The 26,282-nt window shown below is 45.1% G+C and overlaps 1 protein-coding gene across 2 annotated transcripts in view; it reads left to right on the top strand.

The window, feature by feature from the left end:
• The first annotated feature begins 4,848 nt into the window (after positions 1 to 4,848).
• Positions 4,849 to 26,282, top strand: part of LOC111967301 (storkhead-box protein 2) — a 129,234-nt gene continuing 107,800 nt past the window's right edge. The window contains exon 1 of one of the 2 annotated variants that reach the window (XM_070444708.1): positions 4,849 to 4,912. Coding sequence is in view for 1 of the 2 variants with exons in the window: in XM_023992222.2 (XP_023847990.1) it covers positions 5,332 to 5,659 (328 nt within the window). In the remaining variant the exon portion in view is untranslated. Of the gene's footprint in view, positions 4,913 to 4,952; positions 5,660 to 26,282 lie in introns of those variants that run through there. The other variant, XM_023992222.2, reaches the window with a different exon arrangement.

The raw sequence follows: 26,282 nt of genomic DNA, 5'->3' as shown, positions 1-26,282 counted from the left end.
GGACGTAGACATGAAGTTGGGGTTAAGGTTGTGTAAAGACTAGGTTGAACTGGACGTGACATGGCTGGGGGTTTAAGGTTATGTGGTTAAGACTAGGGTTAGGGTGAACTGGGACGTGGACATGAAGCTGGGGTTAAGGTTGTGGTAAGAGACGAGGTAGGTGAACTGGGACGTGGACATGAAGCTGGGGTTAAGTTGTGGTAAAGATAGTAGGTTGAACTGGGAGTGGACTTTGTAAGCTGGAGGGTTAGGTTAAGACTAGGGTTTAGGGTTGAACTGGAATGTGGACATGAAGCTGGGGTTAAGGTTAAGACTAGGGTTAGGGTTGAACTGGGAGTGGACATGAAGCTGGGGTTAAGGTTGTTAAGACTAGGGTTAGGGTGAACTGGGAGTGGACATGAAGCTGGGTTAAGGTTGTGGTAAAGACTAGTTAGGGTTGAACTGGGACGTGGACATGAAGCTGGGGTTAAGTGTGGTAAGACTAGGGGTTGAACTGGGACGTGACATGAAGCTGGGGTTAAGGTTGTGTAAGACTAGGTTAGGGTGAACTGGGAGTGGACATGAAGCTGGGTTAAGGTTGTGGTAAAGATAGGGCTTAGGGTTGAACTGGGACGTAGACATGAAGCTGGGGTTAAGGTTGTGGTAAAGACTAGGGGTTGAACTGGGACGTGGACATGAACGTGGGGTTAAGGGTGTTAAGACTAGGGTAGGGTTGAACTGGGACGTGGACATGAAGCTGGGGTTAAGGTATGTGGTAAAGACTAGGGTTAGGGTTGAACTGGGAGTAAGACATGAAAGCTGGGGTTAAGGTTGGGTTAAGACTAGGGTTAGGTTGAACTGGGACGTGGACATGAAGCTGGGTGGTTAAGACTAGGGTAGGGGTTGAACTGGGATTGGACATGAAGCGGGGTTAAGGTTGTGGTTTAAGACTAGGGTTAGGGTTGAACTGGGAGTGGACATGAAGCTGGGGTTAAGGTTGTGTAAGACTAGGGTTAGGGTTGAACTGGGACGTGACATGAAGCTGGGTTAAGGTTGTGGTAAGACTAGGTTAGGGTTGAACTGGGATGTGGACATGAAGCTGGGGTTAAGGTTTGTGGTAAAGACTAGGGTTAGGGTTGAACTGGGACGTAGACATGAAGCTGGGGTTAAGGTTGGTAAAAGACTAGGGTTAGGGTTGAACTGGGACGTGGACATAAGTGCGGGTATGTGGTAAGACTAGGTAGGGTGTGAACTGGGACGTGGACATGAAGCTGGGGTTAAGAGTGTGGTAAAGACTTAGGGTAGGGTTGAACTGGGACGTAGACATGAAGCTGGGGTTAAGGTTGTGGTAAGACGTAGGGTTGAAACTGGGACGTAGACATGAAGCTGGGGTTAAGGTTGTTGGTAAAGACTAGGGTTTTGAACTGGGACGTAGACATGAAGCTGGGTTAGGTTAAGACTAGGGTTAGGGTTGAACTGGACGTGGACATGAAGCTGGGGTTAAGGTTGTGGTAAGACTAGGGTTAGGGTTGAACTGGGACGTGACATGAAGCTGGGGTTAAGTTGTGGTAAAGGATAGGGTTGAACTGGGACGTGGACATGAAGCTGGGGTTAAGGTGTGGTTAAGACTAGGGTTAGGGTTGAAACTGGGACGTGGACATGAAGCTGGGGTTAAGGTTGTGGTAAAGACTAGGGTTAGGGTTGAACTGGGACGTGGACATGAAGCTGGGTTAAGGTTGGTATAAGACTAGGTTAGGGGTTGAACTGGGAGTGACATGAAGCTGGGGGTTAAGGTGGTTAAGACTAGGGTTAGGGTTGAACTGGGATGTGGATGAAGCTGGGGTTAAGGTTGTGGTAAAGACTAGGGTTAGGGTTGAACTGGGACGTGGACATGAAGCTGGGGTTAAGGTTGTGGTAAAGACTAGGGTTAGGGTTGAACTGGGACGTGGACATGAAAGCTGGGGTTAAGGTTAAGACTAGGGTTAGGGTTGAACTGGGACGTGGACATGAAGCTGGGTTAAGGTTGTGGTAAGACTAGGGTTAACTGGGACGTAGACATGAAGCTGGGGTTAAGGTTGTGGTAAAGACTAGGGTTAGGGTTGAACTGGGAACGGGACATGAAGCTGGGGTTAAGGTTGTGGTAAAGACTAGGTTTAGGGTGAACTGGGACGTGGACATGAAGCTGGGGTTAAGGTGTGGTAAAGACTAGGGTTTAGGTGAACTGGGAGTGGACATGAAGCTGGGGTTAAGGGTGGTAAGACTAGGTTAGGGTTGAACTGGGACGTGACATGAAGCTGGGGTTAAGGTGTTGGTAAAGACTAGGTAGGTTGAACTGGGACGTGACATTGAAGCTGGGGTTAGGTTGTTAAGACTAGGGTTAGGGTTTGAACTGGACGTGGACATGAGCTGGGGTTAAGGTGTGGTAAAGACTAGGGTTAGGGTTGAACTGGACGTGGACATGAAGCTGGGGTTAAGTTGGTGGTAAAGACTAGGTTAGGGTTGAACTGGGACGTGACATGAAGCTGGGGTTAAGGTTGTGGTAAGACTGGGGACTAGGGTTTGAACTGGGATGTGGACATGAAGCTGGGGTTAAAGGTTGTGGTAAAGACTAGGGTTAGGGTTGAACTGGGACGTGACATGAAGCTGGGTTAAGGTTGTTTGGTAAAGACTAGGGTTAGGTTGAACTGGGACGTGGAATGAAGCTGGGTTAAGGTTGTGGTAAGACTAGGGTTAGGGTTGAACTGGGGGTGGACATGAAGCTGGGGTTAAGTTGTGGTAAAGACTAGGTAGGGTGAACTGGGACAGTGGACATGAAGCTGGGGTTAAGGTTGTGGTAAAGACTAGGTTAGGGTTGAACTGGGACGTGACATGAAGCTGGGGTTAAGGTTGTGGTAAAACTAGGGTTAGGTTGAACTGGGACGTGGACATGAAGCTGGGGTCTTAAGGTTTAAGACTAGGGTTAGGGTTGAACTGGGACGTGACATGAAGCTGGGGTTAAGGTTGTGGTAAAGACTAGGTTAGGGTTGAACTGGGACGTGGACATGAAGCTGGGGTTAAGTTTGTGGTAAAGACTAGGGTTAGGTTGAACTGGGAGTGGACATGAAGCTTGGGGTTAAGGTTGAGGTAAAGACTAGGGTTTGGTTGAACTGGGACGTGGACATGAAGCTGGGGTTAAGGTGTGTAAGACTGGGGTTAGGTTGAACTGGGATGTGGACATGGAAGCTGGGGTTAAGGTTGTGGTTAAAGACTAGGGTTAGTTGAACTGGAGTGGACATGAGCTGGGTTAAGGTTGTGTAAGACTAGGTTAGGGTTGAACTGGGATGGGACATGAAGCTTGGGTTAAGGTTGTGTAAAGACTAGGGTTAGGGTTGAACTGGGACGGGACATGAAGCTGGGGTTAAGGTTGTGTAACAGGAGACTGTAGAAAGTAGCGGTTATACTGGGATATGGACATGAAGCCTAAGGTTAGGGTTATACTGGATAGGGACATGAATCTAGGACGTTAGCGGTTGAAGTTAGCGTTAGGGGTTGAAAGTTGGTGTCGTTTGCTTACGTGCAGTCTTCTTCTTTGTACTGAACTTCTCGTTCCACCGTTGCCAAAGTACGTGATTTTAGGGGCAGAGATGGCAATCAAAGTCATCTGATCACTTATTGTGATATCATATCAGCCTGCTGTTGGCACTTTCTTCCTGGTGGGAGCTCAATCCAGGTGTAAGCCTGTTTTTCTCACCACAGCTTTGAAATTTATACTATTTCCATATGCTCTTTATATCAGTGCCCTTTAGAGAGGAAAATCCAGGAACATGTCCAAGAGAAACCTGAACCTAGTAAGGGAAACAACATGTTACGATACACTACCCTGGCATCCTGCCAAAAAGGCCTATCTGGGAGGTATTTTAGTTATCTTTTTTAATCTGGTTTGAATCTGGCATGGACAGACATTTCACCCACTCACGCTTTAGATTTCAGGGGTAATAACACCATACACGTGACAGATATCATCTGTTAAACATTCTAGACTGTAATAAATCTGTCATATTTGTACTGTAGAGAAAGTATGGACTTTTGCTTCACTGTATTCCCTTCACTGAATTCACTCATCTACACTGTAAGGACTGACTTATCTACACTGTAAGGACTGACTTATCTACACTGTAAGGACTTACTTATCTACACTGTAAGGACTTACTTATCTACACTGTAAGGACAGACTTTGGTCTATTCCGGCTGTGTGGGCAGTCTCACGTCTGTCTGATGCTCCTCGGGCTCATGACAACTGATCGCTGGCCTAGGTCAGGTGCAGGACCAAAAGGGACCAGCATGTGGTAATACCTAAACCAATAGGGTTGCTCATAGGCTGACTTAGACCCCCCAAAAGTCAAGAGAGGTAAGGTGAGTTATATATGATTACCTCCCTCATAAATGCCCTCCAACCATAGGACACGTGTTGAGTGCTTGGCATGTATGTACACATTGTGTTAGGATGAGTCACACATAGAGTAGCCAAACTTTACTTTACTAGATAATCTTGTATAGGTGACAATGCACTGGTTTAATACACTGGTTTCCAATAAACACAATTGATATGGACGGATGGGGTGCCAACCATTTCTTTAGGACAGTAGAGCTAGAAGAGATATAAAAGTTGTTAATTTGCATCTTCTCAATAAGTTTAGGGGTTTTGTTCATGGACAGCTACAGAATCTATTTTATAGGCCCTATGCCTGAACAGTGGTATTTTTGTCTGGTTGGCTGGCACCAGCTGCACTGTGCAACAAGAAACAACCTTTACTCAAGTTTATCTGCGAACAGCAGCCTGCAGGTGGCGTAATAACACCTTGGAGGCCCGCCTGAGGATTTCTGCAAGGATTTTACCTTGCCTGTTGGAGAAAGATCACCGGTACCTTGAAATTGGACTCCCTTTGCTAGCAAGGTAAGAAGGGATTTACCTTCAATATACAATAGGCGATGGCACGAGCTTGAGTGCGGTGCAGTAAGGACAGGTGTCCCACGAGATCGAATCCTCGGTAACCGTTCTCTGTTAGATTAAATTATTAGCTACCAATTTGTAGTCGAATTCGATACAATTCGTCCTGGGTTGAGACGTGGATGTCATTWCGATTTATTGGAGGAGTACGTTCGACATAAAACATCAGACAGGTACGTTGCCTTGACGAGGCTGGATAGAAAAAAATAGGAGCTGTGTAGCCTACTGTGGAATGTGTGCTATGTCTTCGTTACAGAACAAAGTCGTCTGCCTAGCTACCCTACTCGGATTTATGTATAAAACGGAATGGTGTCATGTTTGATGTTGTTCATGACTTAACGTTCACGACTTAGGACAACTCGACAATGGAGTCTTTTCTGCAGATAGCGCCGCACTCCCTGGCCATCGTATTGACTCGGATAGGCAAGGGTGATTCGACTGGTGTGTCTGAGAGCGACGAATTGCCGCGCCATCACACCGGTTATGAGATTTTTGCGGATTTTAAAGCTGAGAACACACAGCACGTTTGGAATCAAAGAATATCGGACGCCATATCGGACACGTTTTTCCTGGGCTGGATTGACGAGCACGTGCTGTTGATCCAGGGTAAAGAGGATCACCTGGAGGTTCTCAGAGAGGGATGGATGAGGAGGTCTCTCAATCCTCCGCGAGGGTTCCACATCAAATATTTAGGTAAGCAAAATGATGGCATTGTGTAATTAAAAAGGATATTGCTGATAACATTGTTTTAATGTATATGTTGTTGTGTTTTTTATTGATGATGCTATGCGGCACACCAGCATCAATACAATGCATTCACATCAGAAGTGGTGTTCACCACTGTTTGGCCATTTTGGGCTGCATTCAAAATCTTCAATGTTCGTTTTGCAACACTTTTAGACAATTAATGTAACATGTCTAAGCAGGAATATACTTTCTCGGGCCAAGAGCTATTTCAACATCTACCGACAAGCAAACATGAACTAAACAGAGGTCTTGCCATAGGAACCATAGCAACGTTTTTGATATGCTCTTAGTCAGCTGTTTAAAGACATTGAATACACCTAGGAGGAGGAGAGCGACTTGTCTCAGTTTATGAATAGAATCATGCATGCCAATCACTCTGGTGGTGTAAGCTTACACACCCAGGTCTCAATTACTCATCCTATACATCAGGGATGGGCAACTGGCGGCCCCCCTTCTGTAGGCCACAGATCGATTTCCAATATACATTGAGCTCCAAAGGTATTGGGACAGTGACAATTTTGTTGTTGTTTTGGCTCTGTACTCCAGCAATTTGGATTTGAAATGATACAATGACTGAGTTTAATGCGCAGACTGTCAGCTTTAATTTGAGGGTATTTGCATCCAAATTGCGTGAACCATTTAGAAATTACAGCACTTTTTGTACATAGTCCCCCCATTTTAGGGGACCAAAAGTATTAGCACAAATTCACTTATGTGTATTAAAGTAGTCAAAAGTTACGTATTTGGTCCCATATTCATAGCACACAATGACTACATCAAGCTTGTGACTCTACAAATGTGTTGGAGGCATTTGTGGTTTGTTTTGGTTGTGTTTGAGATTATTTTGTGCCCAATAGAAATTAATGGTAAATAATGTGTTGTCATTTTGCAGACACTTATTGTAAATAAAACGTAACAAAATTTTGCGTAGGGCACCCAAAAAGCTAGGGCCGCCTCTGACTGCATGTGTTGGTATGGATGTGGGTACACAGACCCATGAGCCACTGGCCTCTCATGATGAGTTCAGGTGTTTGAACTGATGCTGGTTAATGAGTTTAATGGCTCAGCACTACATTCTGCAAAAGTCACTTGGTAGGTTGGCTGTAGATACATGGGAAATATAATTTTTTACATTTAGCCTATAACATTGTTATTACCAATGTTGTATTTCTCCAGACTACATTTTAGCAGGCATACACGACCTGTGCGTGCGCATTTTCTACAGTAGAGAATGAGTGCTTTATCACAAACATTCCTCCTTTTATTCTCTCCAATCAGAGCAGAAACATCACACACATCTCTTTATTCTAGACAGGCTGACAGGCATGTTTTCAAAGTAGCAATAGAGTAGTGTTTACATCACTTCAGACCTACTATCCGGTGTAGCCGTAGCCTAGGTGGTAGAAAAGAAAAAGGAAAAAAAGAGCCCTATATGAGACGTGGGAAATCTAGGCTGCATACAGTGCGTTCAGAAAGTATTCAGACCGCTTGAAATTTGGTTACTTTAGAGCTTTATTCTCAAATGTATTACACACAATAACCCATAATGATGAAGCAAAAATAGGTGTTCATACATTTTTGCAAATGTATTAGAAAAAAAAAAAAAAACTAAAATATAACATTTAAATAAGTATTCAGACCCTTTAATCAGTAGTTTGTTGAAGCACCATTGGCAGCGATTACAGCCTTGAGTCAGTCTTCTTGGGTATGACACTACAAGCTTGGCACACCTGTATTTGGGGAGTTTCTCCCATTCTTCTCTGCAGATCCTCTCAAGCTCTATCAGGTTGGATGGAGAGCTTTGCTGCACAGCTATTTTCAGGTCTCTCCAGAGATGTTAGATCAAGTTCAAGTCCGGGCTCTGGTTGGGCCACTCAAGGACATTCAGAGACTTCTCCCGAAGCCATTTCTGCATTGTCTTGGCTGTGTGCTTAGGGTCGTTTTCCTGTTGGAAGGTGAACCTTCACCCCAGTCTGAGGTCCTGAGTGCTCTGGAGCAGGTTTTCATCAAGGATCTCTCTGTGCTTTGCTCCGTTCATCTTTGCCTTGATCCTGACTATACTCCCAGMCCCTGCCGCTGAAAAACATCCCCACAGCATGATGCTGCCACCACCATGCTTCACCGTAGGGATGGTGCCATGTTTCCTCCAGACGTGACGCTTGGCTTTCAGGCCAAAGAGTTCAACCTTGGTTTCCTTGGTTTCATGGTTTCATCAGACCAGACCAGAGAAACCATGTTTCRCATGGTCTGAGAGTCCTTTAGGATCCCTATTGGCAAACGGGCTGTCGTGTGCCTTTTACTGAGGAGTGGCTTCCGTCTGGCCAGTCTACCATAAAGGCCTGATTGGTGGAGTGCTGCAGAGATGAGTGTGCTTCTGGAAGGTTCTCCCATCTCCACAGAGGAACTCTGGATCTCTGTCAGAGTGACCATCGGGTTCTTAGTCACCTCGCTGACCAAGGCCCTTCTCCCCCGATTGCTCAGTTTGGCTGGGCTGCCAGCTCTAGGAAGAATCTTGGTGGTTCCAAACTTCTTCCAGTTAAGAATGATGGAGGCCACTGTGTTCTTGGGGACCTTCAATGCTGCAGACATTTTTTGATACCCTTCCCCAGATCTGTGCCCTCGACACAATCCTTTCTCGGAGCTCTATGGACAATTCCTTCGACCTCGTGGCTTGGTTTTTGCTCTGATATGCACTGTCAACTGTGGGACCTTATATAGACAGGTGTGTGCCTTTCCAAATCATGTCCAATCACTTACATTTACCACAGTTGGATTCCAATCAAGTTGTAGAAACATCTCAAGGATGATCAATGGAAACAGGATGCACCTGAGCTCAATTTCTAGTCGCATATCAAAAGGTTTGAATACTTATGTAAATAAGATATCTGCTTTTTATTTTTAATACATTTGCAAAAATTACAAAAACTGTTTTCCTTATTGTGTGTAGATTGCTGAAAAAAASTATATTTGATACATTTTAGAATAAGGCTGTAAAACGTAACAAAATGTGGAAAAAGTCAAGGGGTCTGAACACTTTCTGAAAGCACTGTATCTACCTAACTGTCAAACTCCACAAAAGCAAAGTGTTGTCCTGATGTGTTTTTACAGTACCCGCTGCTGTAGACTACCTCTCCTTTTCTGTCGGATAAAAGTGGGTTGGAGTTGGAGCGGTAAGAGATGAGGCATTGCTGCTGAATCACATTGCATCAAGGACTGTATTGTGTTTGAGTCCCAGTGCAGAACACTGCCAACCACAGTGCAGCACTTGGYTCATCATTGATAGAGTCCAACATTCTCAAAGTGTTTGCTCTTAACCACGTGACAATGTTCCTTCRTCGCTATTATCTTTCGGTTACTGTACTTGTGGTCTCTGGTCTTTTATAGGGCATCAAGGCCCAAGGAAGAGCCATGCACCCTTACATCTGTMTTGTTGACTAGTAGTCAGGGGTAGGAGGAGGCAGAAAGGGGAACCCCCTCACCTACCAGGACACCCATCCTTTAAACTGTTCCTTCATCTAGTCTGCCTCATCCACCTATGGTAACATGAAGGTCTCTAGAGCCTTTGTAGTAGTAATTTGTCTGAGGATAAAATTACACAGTTATCAAATGACCCACTCCTGTGACACACTAGCATACATCTACACACCTATTCCCGCAACACAATTACCGGTAGTTGAATTCATCAGATAAAAAAAGAAACAGCCTTTCTCTACAAAGATGAGCAGAAGAACAGCCCAGCAGCATTGAGGTGATAATGTAGTGCTCTGGTACTGTTCTGTTCCTCTACCCTGGCTCTGGCTGCTGTGTGGGGGAGTCAGTGGTGTGTTCCGTGTGGACTCTGTCTCTGCAGGCAGGAGGAGGGCGCTACGTGTCACAGCTCCTCGTAAATCTCCTCTCCTCTCTCATCAGACCACTCTTTCCCTGCCAGCTGGGTTGGGCTCACACCTCCAGGCAGGTTGTTTCCTGGCCTCTCTCTTGCTCCCCCCCCCCCCCCCCCCCCCTTTTCTCTCTCTCAGACACACACGTGTACACACACAAAGGCATTTAAATTTTTTCCCTTCATCATTCAGTACTTTACTTGGTAATGTTAAAAAGAATGGTAGCTTACCTTTTTACAACAACCTGGTTCAGTGCTGCCACCTAATGGGGTTGGACTGCCTATGTAGGACCTTCTTGTTTGAACAAATACAATTGTATTTTATTTCAAATAATTATTTGGCCATATGTTTTATTATTAACATAAAGGCCTAATGAACATAAGGCCTCAATATATGGRTCAGGTTGAGTATGTATCAACATGTCTTAGACTTAGAATCTAGACACAAAACAGGTGAGCAGGACGGGATGAGATAGTGCTCTCTCTCTCCCTCCCCCTCTCTCYCTCTTGATCTCTCTGAGAGAAAGATGGATCAGACTCAGGTGTAGACAATGCCTGTGAGAGTCATTATGTTGTGGTCATGGGGTTCCTTTCTGATCTCTGAAGTATTTCCAGTYGGGAAGGCGCTCAAATCCTTTAAGCAGGATCATCCCCCAGTAATACTGCTTTTGGATAGGGGCAATCCCACGGTAACAGAATTGCGCCGAGACTCTTAAAATGTATGCCAAACAAAAACAATTGATTTAAAAGTTTAACAATTGAAAAATTAAAGTAGAGCCGCACACTCTAGGAGCTCAGATGCAATAATTTAATAACCTAATGACCAAGGTTTGGGCATACAAGCTGTCTTCATCAGGGTATAATGACAAACACTGCAGGGTGACTAGTTTATATAGTGTCAAAGGWAACACATAGGTGTCTAATCATGGCCGGGTGTMGCTTGATATCATTGGTTAATTCTCAAATGTAAAAATAACATACCAAAAACATGAATGGATAGCATACGATCATAGATACAATTTGGCTACATAGGCCTACAAACATTTACAATGGCAAAATCACAATAATCACAAGAATGGCTTCAGATCAAAGTCTACGTTGAGACCGAAGGGACAATTTATTGATAAAACGAGAGACTGCCTGGATCTTTAATTTAAAGACTCTTGCTCCCTTCAGTAAATGAGACCGACGGGAGCAAGAGTCTTTCAATTAAAGATCCAGGCAGCATTGTAAATGTTTGTAGGCCTATGTAGCCAAATTGTATCTATGATCGTATGCTATCCATTCATGTTTTTGGTATGTTATTTTTACATRTGAGAATTAACCAATGATATCAAGCCATGATTAGACACCTGTGTGTGTCACACATTTACTGGAAGAATTGTGCAGATGCAAAGTTTGGTAACAGAATGTCTATAAAATCTCCCTCAGTTTTTCATGTGTCTATGTTTTCTGTGAAATAACTGCTCCAAATGAAGATTCAACATGTCTGCAGGAACAATGGGGTGTCTGCTATGACATGACAKCTCGACTTAAACAACAACAACATTTGGTTATTGAACCACAGTAGGTGAAGTGGTTTACAATCCTGTAATGGAATTGCGGTAACGGAATGACATCATGGGTCCCTGATCTGTACCACACAGAAATGCATAGTTATGGATGTGAATGTCATTCTCTTCATGGTGATGTATCCTAAATAGGTACACAAATGTATYAATATGCAATATCCTTCTTTGCATAGTAGAAAGAGGAGGAAGGGAAGCGCTACTAAGGTACACTATAGTATATTTTGGTAGATAGAAGGTGCTCTTTGGTAAAAGGGGTAAATTGGTCATCAAAAAGAAAGAAAGGAGGACCAAGGCACTCTTCATATAATTAATTAAAATGCCTTTATTAGTATGGCATGTTCAATAGAAACATGCGTTTCGGCTGCATGGCCTACTCCCTGACGAAGGCCTGCATAGTAGAAAGAGGAGGAAGGGAAGCGCTACTAAGGTACACTATAGTATATTTTGGTAGATAGAAGGTGCTCTTTGGTAAAAGGGGTAAATTGGTCATCAAAATGAAAGAAAGGAGGACCAAGGCACTCTTCAAAGTTGTTTAAAAACCGACGCGTTTCGGCTGCATGGCCTACTCCCTGACGAAGGCCTGTACTCCCTGACGAAGGCCTGTACTCCCTGACGAAGGCCTGTACTCCCTGACGAAGGCCATGCAGCCGAAACGCGTCGGTTTTTAAACAAATTTGTTTCTATTGAACATGCCATACTAATAAAGGCATTTTAATTAATTATATGAAGAGTGCCTTGGTCCTCCTTTCTTTCTTTTTGATGATCCTTCTTTGCATATTTGGGTATTATTCTACACACTGGGTATTATTTTAATTAGCTCTGCCCCCAAACAAGACCAATGTGGTTCGACCGGACCAAATCCGAACCAATCATAGACYTCTATGTTTCACAAGTTTGGACATTAAAGTACAGAACAGTAGAGCTCAGTAGAGTACAGTAAAGCTCAGTAGAGTATAGTACATTATACTTCAGTATGAAACAGTACATTATAGTGTACTCAACTCTTCTATACTCTACTGTGCTYTCCAAACTTGGGAAKCCAGCTGTTCCTGTGACTACTATGACTTCCCATTGTAGCCAGTTCAATTACAGAAATTCCGTTACCAATTATTTTTTTCGGAAGTACCGTTGGTAACGGAATTGAGTTTTAATCACTTAATAATACATAAACAATTGATATCAGTTAAAACACTAACTAATTTTTAGGTCTACCTTTACTTGTGTTATCTTTCATTATCCTCCCGCCTCAAGAGGGAGAGAACTGAGAAAATAACTTAAAGATATGTAGGTTTTGGGTAACAGACTTTTAAGGCACAAGGCAATGTGCTTACAGAAGGCAGAACAATCTATCCAAAACTTAATAAGTGTTGATATTAGTMGGCAGGGGTCTGTACTTCTACATCATTGTGTTTTGATGTATTTGCGGTAGTTTTTTCTGGTAGATGTTTTCTAAGACCCCTTTTCCATCTGTTTGACCACAAATCAAAGCCTTTGCTTATTCCACATTTTTAGGATGGAAAATGGTTGCAAAATGTGTATATACCTTAATTTCTCAAGAATATAGACTTAGCTTTCATTTGACACTCAATTTGACATGCTTCTATAAACTTCACATGTTGGTGCTCATGGGTCCTTTTACATGGACATGACCATAGTTGACTCCAGTAGTAGTGCCCTCTACTGTTCCAGTACAATGAATACACTGGAGTAACATAAGTCACACATCCGGCGACATCCTATGGATGAGCTAGCTAACTTCTCAGTAAATATCTAGGGCTTAGCCTTGAATGTGCAAAAACTTGCGTTAACTTCAAACATCGGGACATGCAAGTACCATTCAGTCTATTTCTAACTGTGTTGCATGAGTTGTCATTGGATGTCATTGTGATTCTGACTGTATTTTGTTGGACTTTTCTTTGAATGCTTTTCAGGTAGGTTTGTTATGGTAACGAAGTAGCCTAAGAAATGCAAAAAAAGGTAACATAATTGTAAATGTTTGACTTTTAAGTCCGTCTTTGTCCACTAGGTGCCACAGTTGCATAGCGAAGAATACCACCCCACCATTTTAATGATGTCCRCCTTTATGGTGCACATACCAGTATCTGGAGCTATTTCTAGAGATAAGACAGGGAATTCATTTTTATCCATAGACATTTTTAGACTGACACGAATGACTGATCTGGTGAGTAAATAAATATGGCCTGAGGCACTAGCATCAGATGTTGTAACACACTGTAATATGCACTGCTCTTGCAGCCGTTTTTTCTGAATGATTCTGCTAGCTGGCTAGAATGAGGTAGGCTGAAGGGACACACACCATTTGGGGCTCTTTGTTACCTTCCCTACAACACATTTGTCAGGCAGCTCCCATCCTGTTGACTATTTGCAAAGAGCATGTTTAGTCTTGTTGTGATCTCTTGTCAGGTTAAGTCTACTCAAACTGACGTGTTCTGGTCTAATTGGATAGTTTTAAGGGGGTTCTAAAGACGGCACCTGAGAACCATTTACTTTGAGTAAACACAATATACTGTACCAGTGGTCACTGACCTTTTCTGATTGAACATCACGTTCTGATTTAAAATGCAAGCTGAGATCTACCGCTCAGGTAAAAAAAAAAAAAAAAACATGACTTAATGTTGCATAGGCTTACATTTTTTAACTCATTAAAAACAGTTCTGTTTTCAATGAGGTTTGTGCAGTAGGCTATTGGCCCAATACATTATCACTGTGTGTTGGCTATGCCTGGTTTGCCCTGCCAATGCTGTTCTTCTCAGACCTTTTAGAAATTATATTTTCAAATTTTAGGTGTATGATCACACTGGTAATAGATAATTTGTTGTATTACTTATGAGGCACAGCTGAGTGAGCATAATATTATTTGTATTTTTACAGGAAGTCCAGAATCCAGTTGCAGAGGGAGGTGTTTAGTGCCAGGGTCTTTAGCTTAGTGATGAGCTTTGAGGGAACTATGGTGTTGAACGCTGAGCTGTAATTGATGAATAGCATTCTCACGTAGGAGTTCCTTTTGACCAGGTGCGAAAGGGCAGTGTGGAGTGCAATAGACATTGCATCATCTGTGGATCTGTTGGGGCGGTATGCAAATTGGAGTGGGATAATGGTGTTGATGTGAGCCATGACCAGRCTTTCAAAGCACTTCATGGCTACAGATGTGAGTACTATGGATCGGTAGTCATTTAGGTAGGTTACCTTAGTGTTCTTGGGCACAGGAACTATGGCGGTCTGCTTGAAACATGTTGGTATTACAGACTCAAGTCAGGGACAGGTTGAAAATGTCAGTGAAGACACTTGCCAGTTGGTCAGTGCATGCTRYGAGTACACATCCTGGTAATCCWTCTGGCCCTGCGGCCTTGRGAATGTTGACCTGTTTAAAGGTCTTACTCACATCGGCTACGGAGAGCGTGATCACACAGTCGTCTTGAACAGCTGATGCTCTCATGCATGCTTCAGTGTTGCTTGCCTCGACGCGAGCATAGAAGTCATTTAGCTCGTCTGGTAGGCTCGTGTCACTGGGCAGCTCGCCGCTGTGCTTCCCTTTTGTAGTCTGTAATAGTTTGCAAGCTCTGCCACATCCGACGAGCGTCTGAGTCGGTGTGGTATGATTCAATCTTAGTCCTGTATTGATGCTTTGGCTGTTTGATGGTTCGACTGAGGGCATAGCGGGATTTCTTATAAGCGTCCGGGTTAGAGTCCCGCTCCTTGAAAGTGGCAGCTCTACGCTTTAGCTCAGTGCAGATGTTGCCTGTAATCCATGGCTTCTGGTTGGGGTATGTACATACAGTCACTGTGGGGATGATGTCATAAATGCACTTATTGATGAAGCCAGTGACTGATGTGGTGTACTCCTCAATGCCATCGGAAGAATCCCGGAACATAATCCAGTCTGTGCTAGCAAAACAGTCCTGTAGCTTAGCATCTGAGTCATCTGACCACTTCTTTATTGASCAAGTCACTGGTGCTTCCTGATTTAGTTTTCTTATAGTCTCAGCTGCATGACAGTAACAACCTTTTCATCACCAGGATCAACTTAGCCTACCTACAATTATGGTGGAGGCCACTGTGTTCTTGGGGACCTTCAATGCTGCAGAATTTTTTTGGTACCCATCCCTAGATCTCTGCCTTGACACAATCCTGTTTCGGAGCTCTACGGACAATTCCTTCGACCTCATGGCTTGGTTTTTTCTCTGACATGCACTGTCAACTGTGGGACCTTATATAGACAGGGGTGTGCCTTTCCAAATCATGTCCAGTCAATTGAATTTACCACAGTTGGACTCCAAGTTGTAGAAACATCTCAAGGATGATCAATGGAAACATCTCAAGGATGATCAATGGAAACAGGATGCACCTGAGCTCAATTCCTAGTCCCATAGCAAAGGGTCTGAAGACTTATGTAAATAAGTGTATTTCTGTTTTTTTATTTGTAATAAATGTGCAAAAATGTCAACTGTTCGCTTTGTCAATTTGGAGTATTGTGTGTAGATGGAATATAATTCAATCCATTTTAGAATAAGGCTGTAACGTAACAACATTTGGAAACAGGGAAGGGGTCTGAACCTTCCGAATGCACTGTAGACCTAAATAAATTATTCTAAAATACGTATTTTCGGATTCTGTCTTGTAAGATCATAATGCACCAATTTGTAAGTCGCTCTGGATAAGAGCGTCTGCTAAATGACTTAAATGTAAATGTAAATGTTCATTGGTTTTGAGCAGAAAGATTTGTTCTGTAATTTTTTTCCTCTGAATTGTCAAATAATTCCTGATAGTTTAAAGCAGCAATTAGTAGTTGAAACAATAACAAAGCGACTCCCCGCCCCTGTTTCGGTAAAAGGCTGAGGTATGGGGCTGGAYAAATGTAGCCACTCTCAAATTCGTAGACATGGATGTAAGGACTGACTATCCATGATATCAACATTTATAGTTTTAACCATGTTTTGAGGTTATTTAGTGTTTGTTTACATTTACTTTGTTTACAAATATTGGGGTATGACATTTGAACTAAGTTCATGAGGCATTTATATTCTTCAAGAATCAATGGGTACGTATAATTAATTTATGTCCAAAATGGATGTAGCAACTGCTGATTTCCCCTTTAAAGCAAAAGGTCATGTACATATAACTGCCAAAATAAAGGAAACACAAACATAAATTGTCTTAATAGGACTCTGGACCACCACGAGCCACCAGAACAGCTTCAATGCACGTTGGCATAGATTCTACCAGTGTCTGGAATTTTTGGATGGATGAGACACCATTCTTCCACGAGAAATTCCATAATTTGCTGTTTTGTTGATGGTGGTGGAAAACGCTCTCCCAGGCGCCGTTCCAGAATCTCCCATAAGTGTTCAATTGGGTTGATATCTGGTGACTGAGACGGCCATGGCATATGCTTTACATTGTTTTCATGCTCATCAAACCATTCAGTGACCACTCACGCCCTGTGGATGGGGGCYTGGTCATCCTGGAAGAGACCACTCCCGTCAGGATAGAAATTACTAGTTTACCTTGCCTTCCAAGGGGTTGAGAGGACCTAAACCATGGCAGGAAAATGCACCCCACACCAGAACCGAGCCACCAGAACTCTCATTTACTCATGTGTTTCCTTTATTTTGGCAGTTACTTGTATATTGCCACAAGTGTGACCCAGTTCCTGAAAATGGTCACTAAAATGCAGCATCTAGTCAGAAAACACCACTCTAGTATTTGGAGAAGGCGGGGCATCCTTGGAGCTAAACATTGTTGTGTAGAAAGCAGTGCTGTGCTTTGTAATGTGTGCTAGTGTTATTGAATGGCTTGCCGCAGGGAGAGTTATTGCATGAAGCAGTTATCCTTTTTCATAATGGGAAGCTAAAGTGTTTCTGAGGGCTTGCTGTTGTTATTGTGATGAACGTTGTGTTGCACAAAGAGTGAGAGGTATGTTTTGATGTGCGAGGAGGAATTAGAGGGGGAAAGAATCTCTACAGCCAAATTCTCTTCTAACAATCACAATATAGTATATAGGCTGTTGGGTTAGATAATGTATTACATAACATGCTTATAGCTAATGTAAACTGTCTTTCAAAGATAAATCGTAAAAATCCAAATAACTTCACAGATCTTCATTGTAAAGGGTTTAAACACTGTATCCCATGCTTGTTCAATGAACCATAAACAATTAATGAACATGCACCTGTGGAACTGTCGTTAAGACACTAACAGCTTACAGACGGAAGGCAATTAAGGTCACAGTTATGAAAACTTAGGACACTAAGAGGCCTTTCTACTCACTCTGGAAAACACCAAAAGAAAGATGCCCAGTGTCCCTGCTCATCTGCGTGAACGTGCCTTAGGCATGCTGCAAGGAGGCATGAGGACTGCAGATGTGGCCAGGGAAATAAATTGCAATGTCTGTACTGTGAGACGCCTAAGACAGCGCTACAGGGATACAGGATGGACAGATGATTGTCCTCGTAGTGGCATCACGTGTAACAACATCTGCACAGGATCGGTACATCTGAACATCACACCTGCAGGACAGGTACAGGATGGCAACAACAACTGCCCAAGTTACACCAGGAACGCACAATCCCTCCATCAGTGCTCAGACTGTCCGCAATAGGCTGAGAGAGGCTGGACTCAGGGCTTGTAGGCCTGTTGTAAGGCAGGTCCTCACCAGACATCACCAGCAACAAGTCGCCTATGGGCACAAACCTACCTTCGCTGGACCAGACAGGACTGGCAAAAAGTGCTCTTCACTGACGAGTCGGGGTTTGGTCTCACCAGGGGTGATGGTCGGATTTGCGTTTATCGTTGAAGGAATGAGCATTACACCGAGGCCTGTACTCTGGAGAGGGATCGCATCGAGCAGGGTTCGTCATGGTCTGGGGCGGTGTGTCACAGCATCATCGGACTGAGCTTGTTGTCATTTTTTCCTTGGACAGGACTGGTCCATGTGACCCACATGCTGAATGGTCTGGATCCACACACAGATAGACCCCCCCCCCCCCCCCCATCCACAATGCACAGCAGTGGGTCGACATGTGTAGAAATGTCCTGGGTCGTCTCTGGACTAGCTCCCTGTAGCAGGGGGACATGTGTAGAAATGTTCTGGGTCGTCTCTGACTAGCTCCCTGTAGCAGGGGACATGTGTAGAAATGTCTGGGTCGTCTCTGGACTAGCCCCTGTAGCAGGGGTACATGTGTAGAAATGTTCTGGGTCGTCTCTGGACTAGCTCCCTGTAGCAGGGGGACATGTGTAGAAATGTTCTGGGTCGTCTCTGGACTAGCTCCCTGTAGCAGGGGGACATGTGTAGAAGTCTGGGTCGTCTCTGGACTAGCTCCTGTAGCAGGGGACATGTGTAGAAATGTCCTGGTCGTCTCTGGACTAGCTCCTGTAGCAGGGTACATGTGTAGAAATTCTGGGTCGTCTCTGACTAGCTCCCATGTAGCAGGGGACATGTGTAGAATGTTCGCTGGTCGTCTCTGGACTAGCTCCCTGTAGCAGGGGGACATGTGTAGAAATGTCTGGGTCGTGCTCTGACTAGGCTCCCTGTAGCAGGGGGACATGTGTAAAATGTCTGGGTCGTCTCTGGACTAGCTCCCTGTAGCAGGGGGACATGTGTAGAAATGTTCGGGTCGTCTCTGACTAGCTCCCTGTAGCAGGGGGACATGTGTAGAAATGTCTGGGTCGTCTCTGGACTAGCTCCCTGTAGCAGGGGACATGTGTAGAAATGTCCTGGGTCGTCTCTGGACTAGCTCCCTGTAGCAGGGGGACATGTGTAGAAATGTCCTGGGTCGTCTCTGGACTAGCTTCCTGTAGCAGGGGTACATGTGTAGAAATGTCTGGGTCGTCTCTGGACTAGCTCCCTGTAGCAGGGGGACATGTGTAGAAATGTCTGGGCGTCTCCTGGACTAGCTCCCTGTAGCAGGGGGACATGTGTAGAAATGTTCTCTGGTCGTCTCTGGACTAGCTCCCTGTAGCAGGGGGACATGTGTAGAAATGTCTGGGTCGTCTCTGGACTAGCTCCCTGTAGCAGGGGGACATGTGTAGAAATGTTCTGGGTCGTCTCTGGACTAGCTCCCTGTAGCAGGGGACATGTGTAGAAATGTCCTGGGTCGTCTCTGGACTAGCTCCCTGTAGCAGGGGGACATGTGTAGAAATGTCCTGGGTCGTTCTGGACTAGCTCCCTGTAGCAGGGGACATGTGTAGAAATGTTCTGGGTCGTCTCTGGACTAGCTCCCTGTAGCAGGGGGGACATGTGTAGAAATGTCCTGGGTCGTTCTGGACTAGCTCCCTGTAGCAGGGGGACATGTGTAGAAATGTCCTTGGGTCGTCTCTGGACTAGCTCCCTGAGCAGGGGACATGTGTAGAAATGTTCTGGGTCGTCTCCGGCATAGCTCCCTGTAGCAGGGGGACATGTGTTAGAAATGTCCTGGGTCGTCTCTGACTAGCTCCTGTAGCAGGGGACATGTGGTGAAATGTCTGCGGTCGTCTGGACTAGCTCCCTGTACAGGGGGACAGTGTGTAGAAATGTCCTGGGTCGTCTCTGGACTAGCTCCCTGTAGCAGGGGGACATGTGTAGAAAGTTCTGGGTCGTCTCTGGAATAGCTCCCCTGTAGCAGGGGACATGTGTAGAAATGTTCTGGGTCGTCTCGGACTAGCTCCCTGTAAGCAGGGGGACATGTGTAGAAATGTCCTGGGTCGTCTCTGGACTAGCTCCCTGTAGCAGGGGGACACTGTGTAGAAATGTCCTGGTCGTCTCTGGACTAGCTCCCTGTAGCAGGGGGACATGTGTAGAAATGTTCTGGGTCGTCTCTGGACTAGCTCCCTGTTTGTTTCACTCTTCCTTGCTCTATGTCACTCATTGCAATGTCTTTATTTCCAGGCTGAGAGTTCTACATTTACTCAGACTAAAATACAGCCTGCCCAGGCTGCCGCTGCCTTACAAAAAAGCTTTAAAAATAATCCCAGAATGGATACAGACAGTTCACCACGGCTCAAATCAAATCAAATTGTATTTGTCACATGCGCCGTGAAATGCTTACTTGTGCTGAGCTGAGCAGGGAATCCTACAGATGAGCAACTAAAATGGAACAAGGGCCTAGTGCTTTTTCCAATGGCCTTTCAAATGTTTTGTCATTGTGTTTATATGTAACCAATATAAACACCACAACCGTAAATATCGCTGTGGTTTGCGAGTCTCAAGTTATAACATCACTGGCAACACTTGAAGTTGATATTGGAAGGTGGCCAATAGTTATCATGCTAGATCAAGCCATAGCTTGCACATAATCCAAGCCATTCGGCAAGGGCTCAACTCTGCTACAACAAACTTTGTCTCATTGGGTGGACTATAGAATGACAGAGTCATCAGGTTTTCATGAAGTGCTTTCATCCTACCCCCTTCACACATGCCGATGTCTTTTTAAATGATGCTGCATGGTGCTTTAGGAGTTGTGTGAATCCTTCAAATTTGGGGGTATTTGTGTGTTTTCTTTGTTCGGGTGCAAACACACACACACACACACACACACACACACACACACACACACACACACACACACACACACATTTGGAGACAGGCAGTTGAGTGGGTCATAGCTGTGTTATTTTAGTTGATTGGAGACTGATTGCGTCGTGTACCGGACACTAACTGTGCCAATTGGCTGGCGGGGATTGGCTGTTCTTGAGCAGGTCTTTCCACATGTGTGGACGGCAGGTCGACTTGTGTTCCATCACTTCTAGAAGGAGAGGACGGCCCTAAACATTTAATCATGTCAATTCCTTTATCGTGCCTCAATTGCTAGAAGCAGGCCTTGTTAGAAACGGAATAAATCAGAATTTTAAATGCTAACACGTTTTCACCACATTTCCATAAAAACTGTGTTATATTATTTTAAATTCTGGCTGACTTTCCTTACAGAACAGAAAAAGTTGCCCCGCTGCCCAAATGGCAGGATTGTTGAGCTCCAAACCTCAGACTGTTCCGATCCAATACAGCCACTTCCCTACTCTGTCTGGGAGACTTACAGCCAATGAGGGACTCTTTAATCTGATGAAATATTTCTGTCTGAAATCGTGGCAATGTTTTTGTCCCTGGGCCAGTGGCCAATGGCCCTGAACAGTGGAGAGGATACTGAATAGACTGTTCAACTGGAATGGTAGAAATATCAGAAAGTCAGTCACCATTGTGATTCATGCAACTGCTACACACAGACGACCATTGAGCGGAAGAAAAGGTCAGAGATCAAACCATCAAAAAGGGATTTGATTATCTGGAAGGCAGTGACAGCTTTGGGATTAAATGTACATGATTATCTTTAAAGATGTTCTCTGTGACCTACGGTCTTATATCTTATTGCAGATATACCGTCCATCATTGGGAAAGGATAGACTATGGACATTTAAGCATTAGATATTGTGACTCCATCAGACTGACTCCTGATTGTGTTGTACAAGGAGCCATGGAGGCACATCCTGAAGTTCTGTAATGTATAGGCCCCACACTGCCGTGGCTTGGCTGCAGTCTGGATCCGCTTGTGTGTTTCGGCTAGCACCAAATTGTAATTATGTTGTTTGTTAAAATGACTCTATGGGAGGAGGAGGGCATTGGTGGCTGCTGGGTCCTACTAGGTAGGATGGGGCACCATGAGGGAGTTGGTCCTCCTCAGAGCTCTCTGTGTGCCCCTGAAACCCCTGCTTCCACCCAGGTCCTCTCCCTGAGGACACAACCCCCCTGTTATTCCAGCTGGTCTTCCCACAGTGCTCTCTGCCTGACTGGGGTCAGAGGCCGAGCAGAGGAGAGGAGAGGAGAGGGGGACCTGCACTCTCTCAGTCCGGGCCTACTAATGGCATGGCTGCATGCAGAGGGCATGAGATCATTTTATTACCCAAACAGTGCTGGAGCTGCATTAAAAAAAACACTTGTTGGGATGAGGGGTAGTATGGAGGGGGGTGGGGGGGGTTTCGCTGGTGGAGCAGCTAGCTACGTACCATTATCAGAGCCCTTTCTGGCGCTGGGGTAGGAGGGGCTGGAGTCGGGCTGTGGTGATAGAAAGGGGGTTGGATGGGGTGGAGGAGGGCTGTGGTGATAGAAAGGGGGTTTGGATGGGGTGGAGGAGGGCTGTGGTGATAGAAAGGGGTTTGGATGGGTGAGGAGGCTGTGGTGATAGAGAGGGTTGGATGGGGTGGAGGGGTGTGGTGATAGAAAGGGGTTGGATGGGGTGGAGGATGTTGGTGATAGAAAGGGGGTTGGATGGGGTGGAGGAGGGCTGTGGTGAGAAAGGGGTTGGATGGGGTGGAGGAGGGCTGTGGTGATAGAGAGTTTGGATGGGGTGGAGGAGGGCTGTGGTGATAAAGGGGGTTTGGATGGGGTGGAGGAGGGCTGTGGTGATAGAAAGGGGGTTGGAGGGGGGAGGAGGCTGTGAGAAGGGGTTTGGATGGTGGAGGAGGGCTGTGGTGATAGAAAGGGGTTGGATGGGGTGGAGGAGCTGGTGATAGAGAGAGGGGTTTGGATGGGTGGAGAGAGGCTTGGGTGATAGAAAGGGGGTTTGGATGGGGTGGAGGAGGCTGTGGTGATAGAAAAGGGGGTTGGATGGGGTGAGAGAGGGCTGTGGTGAAGAAAGGTTTGGATGGGTGGAGAAGGCTGTGGTGATAGAAAGGGGGTTGGATGGGTGGAGGAAGGCTGTGGTGATAGAAAGGGGTTTGGATGGGGTGGAGGAGGGCTGTGTGATAGAAAGGGGGTTGGATGGGGTGGAGGAGGGCTGTGGTGATAGAAAGGGGGTTGGATGGGGTGGAGGAGGGCTGTGGTGATAGAAAGGGTTTGGATGGGGGAGGAGGGCTGTGGTGGATAGAAAAGGGGTGGGATGGGTGGAGGAGGGCTTATAGAGGAGGGTTCTAGGGGAACTGGGGCGAAATGGCTGAACTAAAATTATGAGGCTCGAGGGGACGCTGCCTAAAAAATGTTTGTTATGAATCCTCACGATAAAAGCCAAAGTGGTCCAGCTTATGTGATGGGAGCAGTCTGCAGGAGGGCTTCTGTTGTCCCAGAGAGTTTCTCGGCCCTGATTGAGCCTGGTGTGTGTGGGACGGAAACGAATAACCTCAAACACGCCAAACCCCAAGAGAGAAGAATGATGGGGTGATGAGGGTGGCGGCTAATCGGCTGTTACTGGAACGCTGGGGGTTCAAACCTATCGTCCACCCCGCCTCATCCCCTTCAACCCACCTGCCCCCCCACACCCCACAGCACCCCCTTCAGCACCACTCCCCCCCAACCCCGCCCCTCCCCCCCCACAGTGTGGCTGTGCATGCCTGTCATCACTAAAAGGCCTGACATAGCACTCCCAGTAACATGAGCCCAAACTAATTCCGGAGGCCCAGGGGTCTGACTGGGAGATCACCACAGAGCCGCCCCAACTAGGGATGGGTATGAGGAATCGAGGACTCGAARGAACTTCCAAGCTCAATCTTGGTCCAGAGATTACATTTTTTTCAAATACTGTAAAACTATTTTGTGGAATGTGCTTTGCGGCTGCATGAAGGGGAAGTGAAATTTGGTCTTGGAGACAATGTTAATTTACCTTATACCATGGCATTGTTGAATACTAATTTCTGATTGGCTTGAAGGGCATTCAAGAGCGTGCATTATTTCCCTATAACGCATGGTATATCAGCGTGGTATAATTCAATGGCTATATTTCATTCTTACATGTTCTATATTTGCTTTTGAAAACAAAAGTCGAATTGAAAACATTATTGGCAGTGTTGAATTCGATTTTCATTATAGCAAGTTAAGACTGATGGTTTGGTTACCAAGGCAACTACTGTAGCTATTTCAGTGGATGTTGTCGAACACATTTCTACCTGCAAATGAACACATTTCTAGCGTCAAATGTGTTAAATTATAGCCATGGTATGAAAGGTATAGTCACCTCGAGCAACTCTTTRCCAAAGAACGCATAGCCCCTCGTTGATTAGGCCTTACTTGACTATAGTGTTCCATTTGTACATGTGCATTTGCAGGGCACAACAAAAAATAAACCAAGCCAAGCATTACACTCTTCTCCCTAAATTCCCTTTCCCCTCTGTGTCTCGTTCACTCAATTGCGTCCTGACCTCTCCCTCCACACACGCGTGCTGAGTCTGCACACAAGCTCCTGTTATGCCAGAAATAAATACCTATAAAACGTAGCTGATGGGGTACACATCCTTGCCAAATGACGAAAGTGTTATCACCAATTCAAAATGGATTGGTTGATTTGAGGTTGGAAAGTACACTACATGACCAAAAGTATGTGGACACCTGCTCGTTTAACATCTCATTTTAAAATGATGGGCATTAATATGGAGATGGGCCTCCCTTTGCTGCTATCACAGCCTCCACTCTTCTAGGAAGGCTTTCCACTAGATGTTGGAACATTGCTGTGGGGACTTGCTTCCATTCAGTCACAAGATCATTAGTGAAGTCGGGCACTGATGTTGGGCGATTACGTCTGGCTCGCAGTCAGCATTCCAATTCATCCCAAAGGTGTTCAATGAGGTGGAGGTCAGGGCTCTGTGCAGGCCAGTCAAGTTCTTCCACACTGATCTCAACAAACCACTTTTTTATGGACCTCGCTTTGTGCACGGGAGCATTGTCATGCTGAAACAGGAAAGGGCCTTCCCCGAACTGTTGCCACAAAGTTGGAAGCACAGAATCGTCTAGAATATCATTATGCTGTAGCGCTGAGATTTCCCTTCACTGGAACTAAGGGGCCTAGCCTAAACCATGAAAAACAGCCCCAGACCATTATTCCTCCTCCACCAAACTTTACCTGCCCGAATGCATAATGCCAACTGTAGAGTTCACCTGGCATCTGCCAAACTCAGATTCGTCTGTCCGACTGCCAGATGGTGAAGCGTGATTCATCACTCCAGAGAACGTGTTTCCACTGCTCCAGAGTCCAATGGTGGCGAGCTTMACACCACTCCAGCCGACACTTGGCATTGCGCATGGTGATCTTAGGCTTGTGTGCGGCTGCATTTCATGAAGCTCCCGATAAACAGTTCTGGTACTGACGTTGCTTCCAAAGGCAATTTGGGACTCGGTAGTGAGTGTTGCAACCGAGGACGGACAATTGTTACGCTCTTTAACACTCGGCGGCCCCATTCTGTGAGCTTGTGTGGCCTACCACTTAGCGGCCGAGTCGTTGTTGCTCCTAGACGTTTCCACTTCACAATAACAGCACTTACAGTTGACCGGGGCAGCTCTWGCAGGYTCGAAATTAGACTAACTGACTTGTTGGAAAGGRGGCATCATATGACTGCCACGTTGAAAGTCTCAGTGAGCTCTTAAGTAAGGCCATTCTACTGCCAATGTTTGTCTATGGAGATTGCATGGCGGTGTGCTCGATTTTATACACCTGTCAGAAACGGTGTGGCTGAAATAGCCAAATCCACTCATTTGAAGGTGTGTCCACATACTTTTGTATATATAGTGTATGTAACAATGAGCTGTAGTTTTTTAGTTTTTTATTGTGCCCTATCTATTTTCTGCTTAGTCTACTTTGCGAACTGCTAATGCCATTTAGAATTGCTCCCGTGCCCTAAACATAGACAAGGTTCCAGACTGAAAATATGCAAAACCATTAGTTTGATAAAGACGGAGCGTATTTTCATCAGCTTCATTAAGCATAGGCCTACTCACCAAGCAGACGTAGTGGCTGTAATTCATCTCCATGCTGTGTTCAATGTGGAATGTTCATCCATTTAGAGAATTCCAAAGAACATGCAGAATAAACTAAATCCAACAYCTGTACATCGAAAAGAAGACAGATTTTGGTTTCTGACCCTCTCCAAATTGAGCCGTTTCAAATGATCACTCTTTGACAATAACTGTTGAGGCACGACATGCGCATCACTTTTTTCATTTGGAAAAATATTCTGTTATATTTTATTTTGTTATATTACATCATCATTTTTTTTACTATAAAATAGGTACCTGACTGTGATAAGGACTCTGGAAATAAGAGTGTCTTGTCTGCTAAATGACCAAAACATTGCTATGCCATTGCACAGCTATAGGCTTCRAAAAGCAAGCGCCACTACTGAGGTTACTGCCCTTTTTAAGATTGTGTTCCAT

The sequence above is a fragment of the Salvelinus sp. IW2-2015 genome, linkage group LG8 (assembly GCF_002910315.2).
Source record: "Salvelinus sp. IW2-2015 linkage group LG8, ASM291031v2, whole genome shotgun sequence".
Taxonomy (NCBI): Eukaryota; Metazoa; Chordata; class Actinopteri; order Salmoniformes; family Salmonidae; genus Salvelinus; species Salvelinus sp. IW2-2015.
The sequence above is the reverse complement of the archived record's forward strand: the minus strand, read 5'-3'. Positions and strand labels throughout refer to the sequence as shown.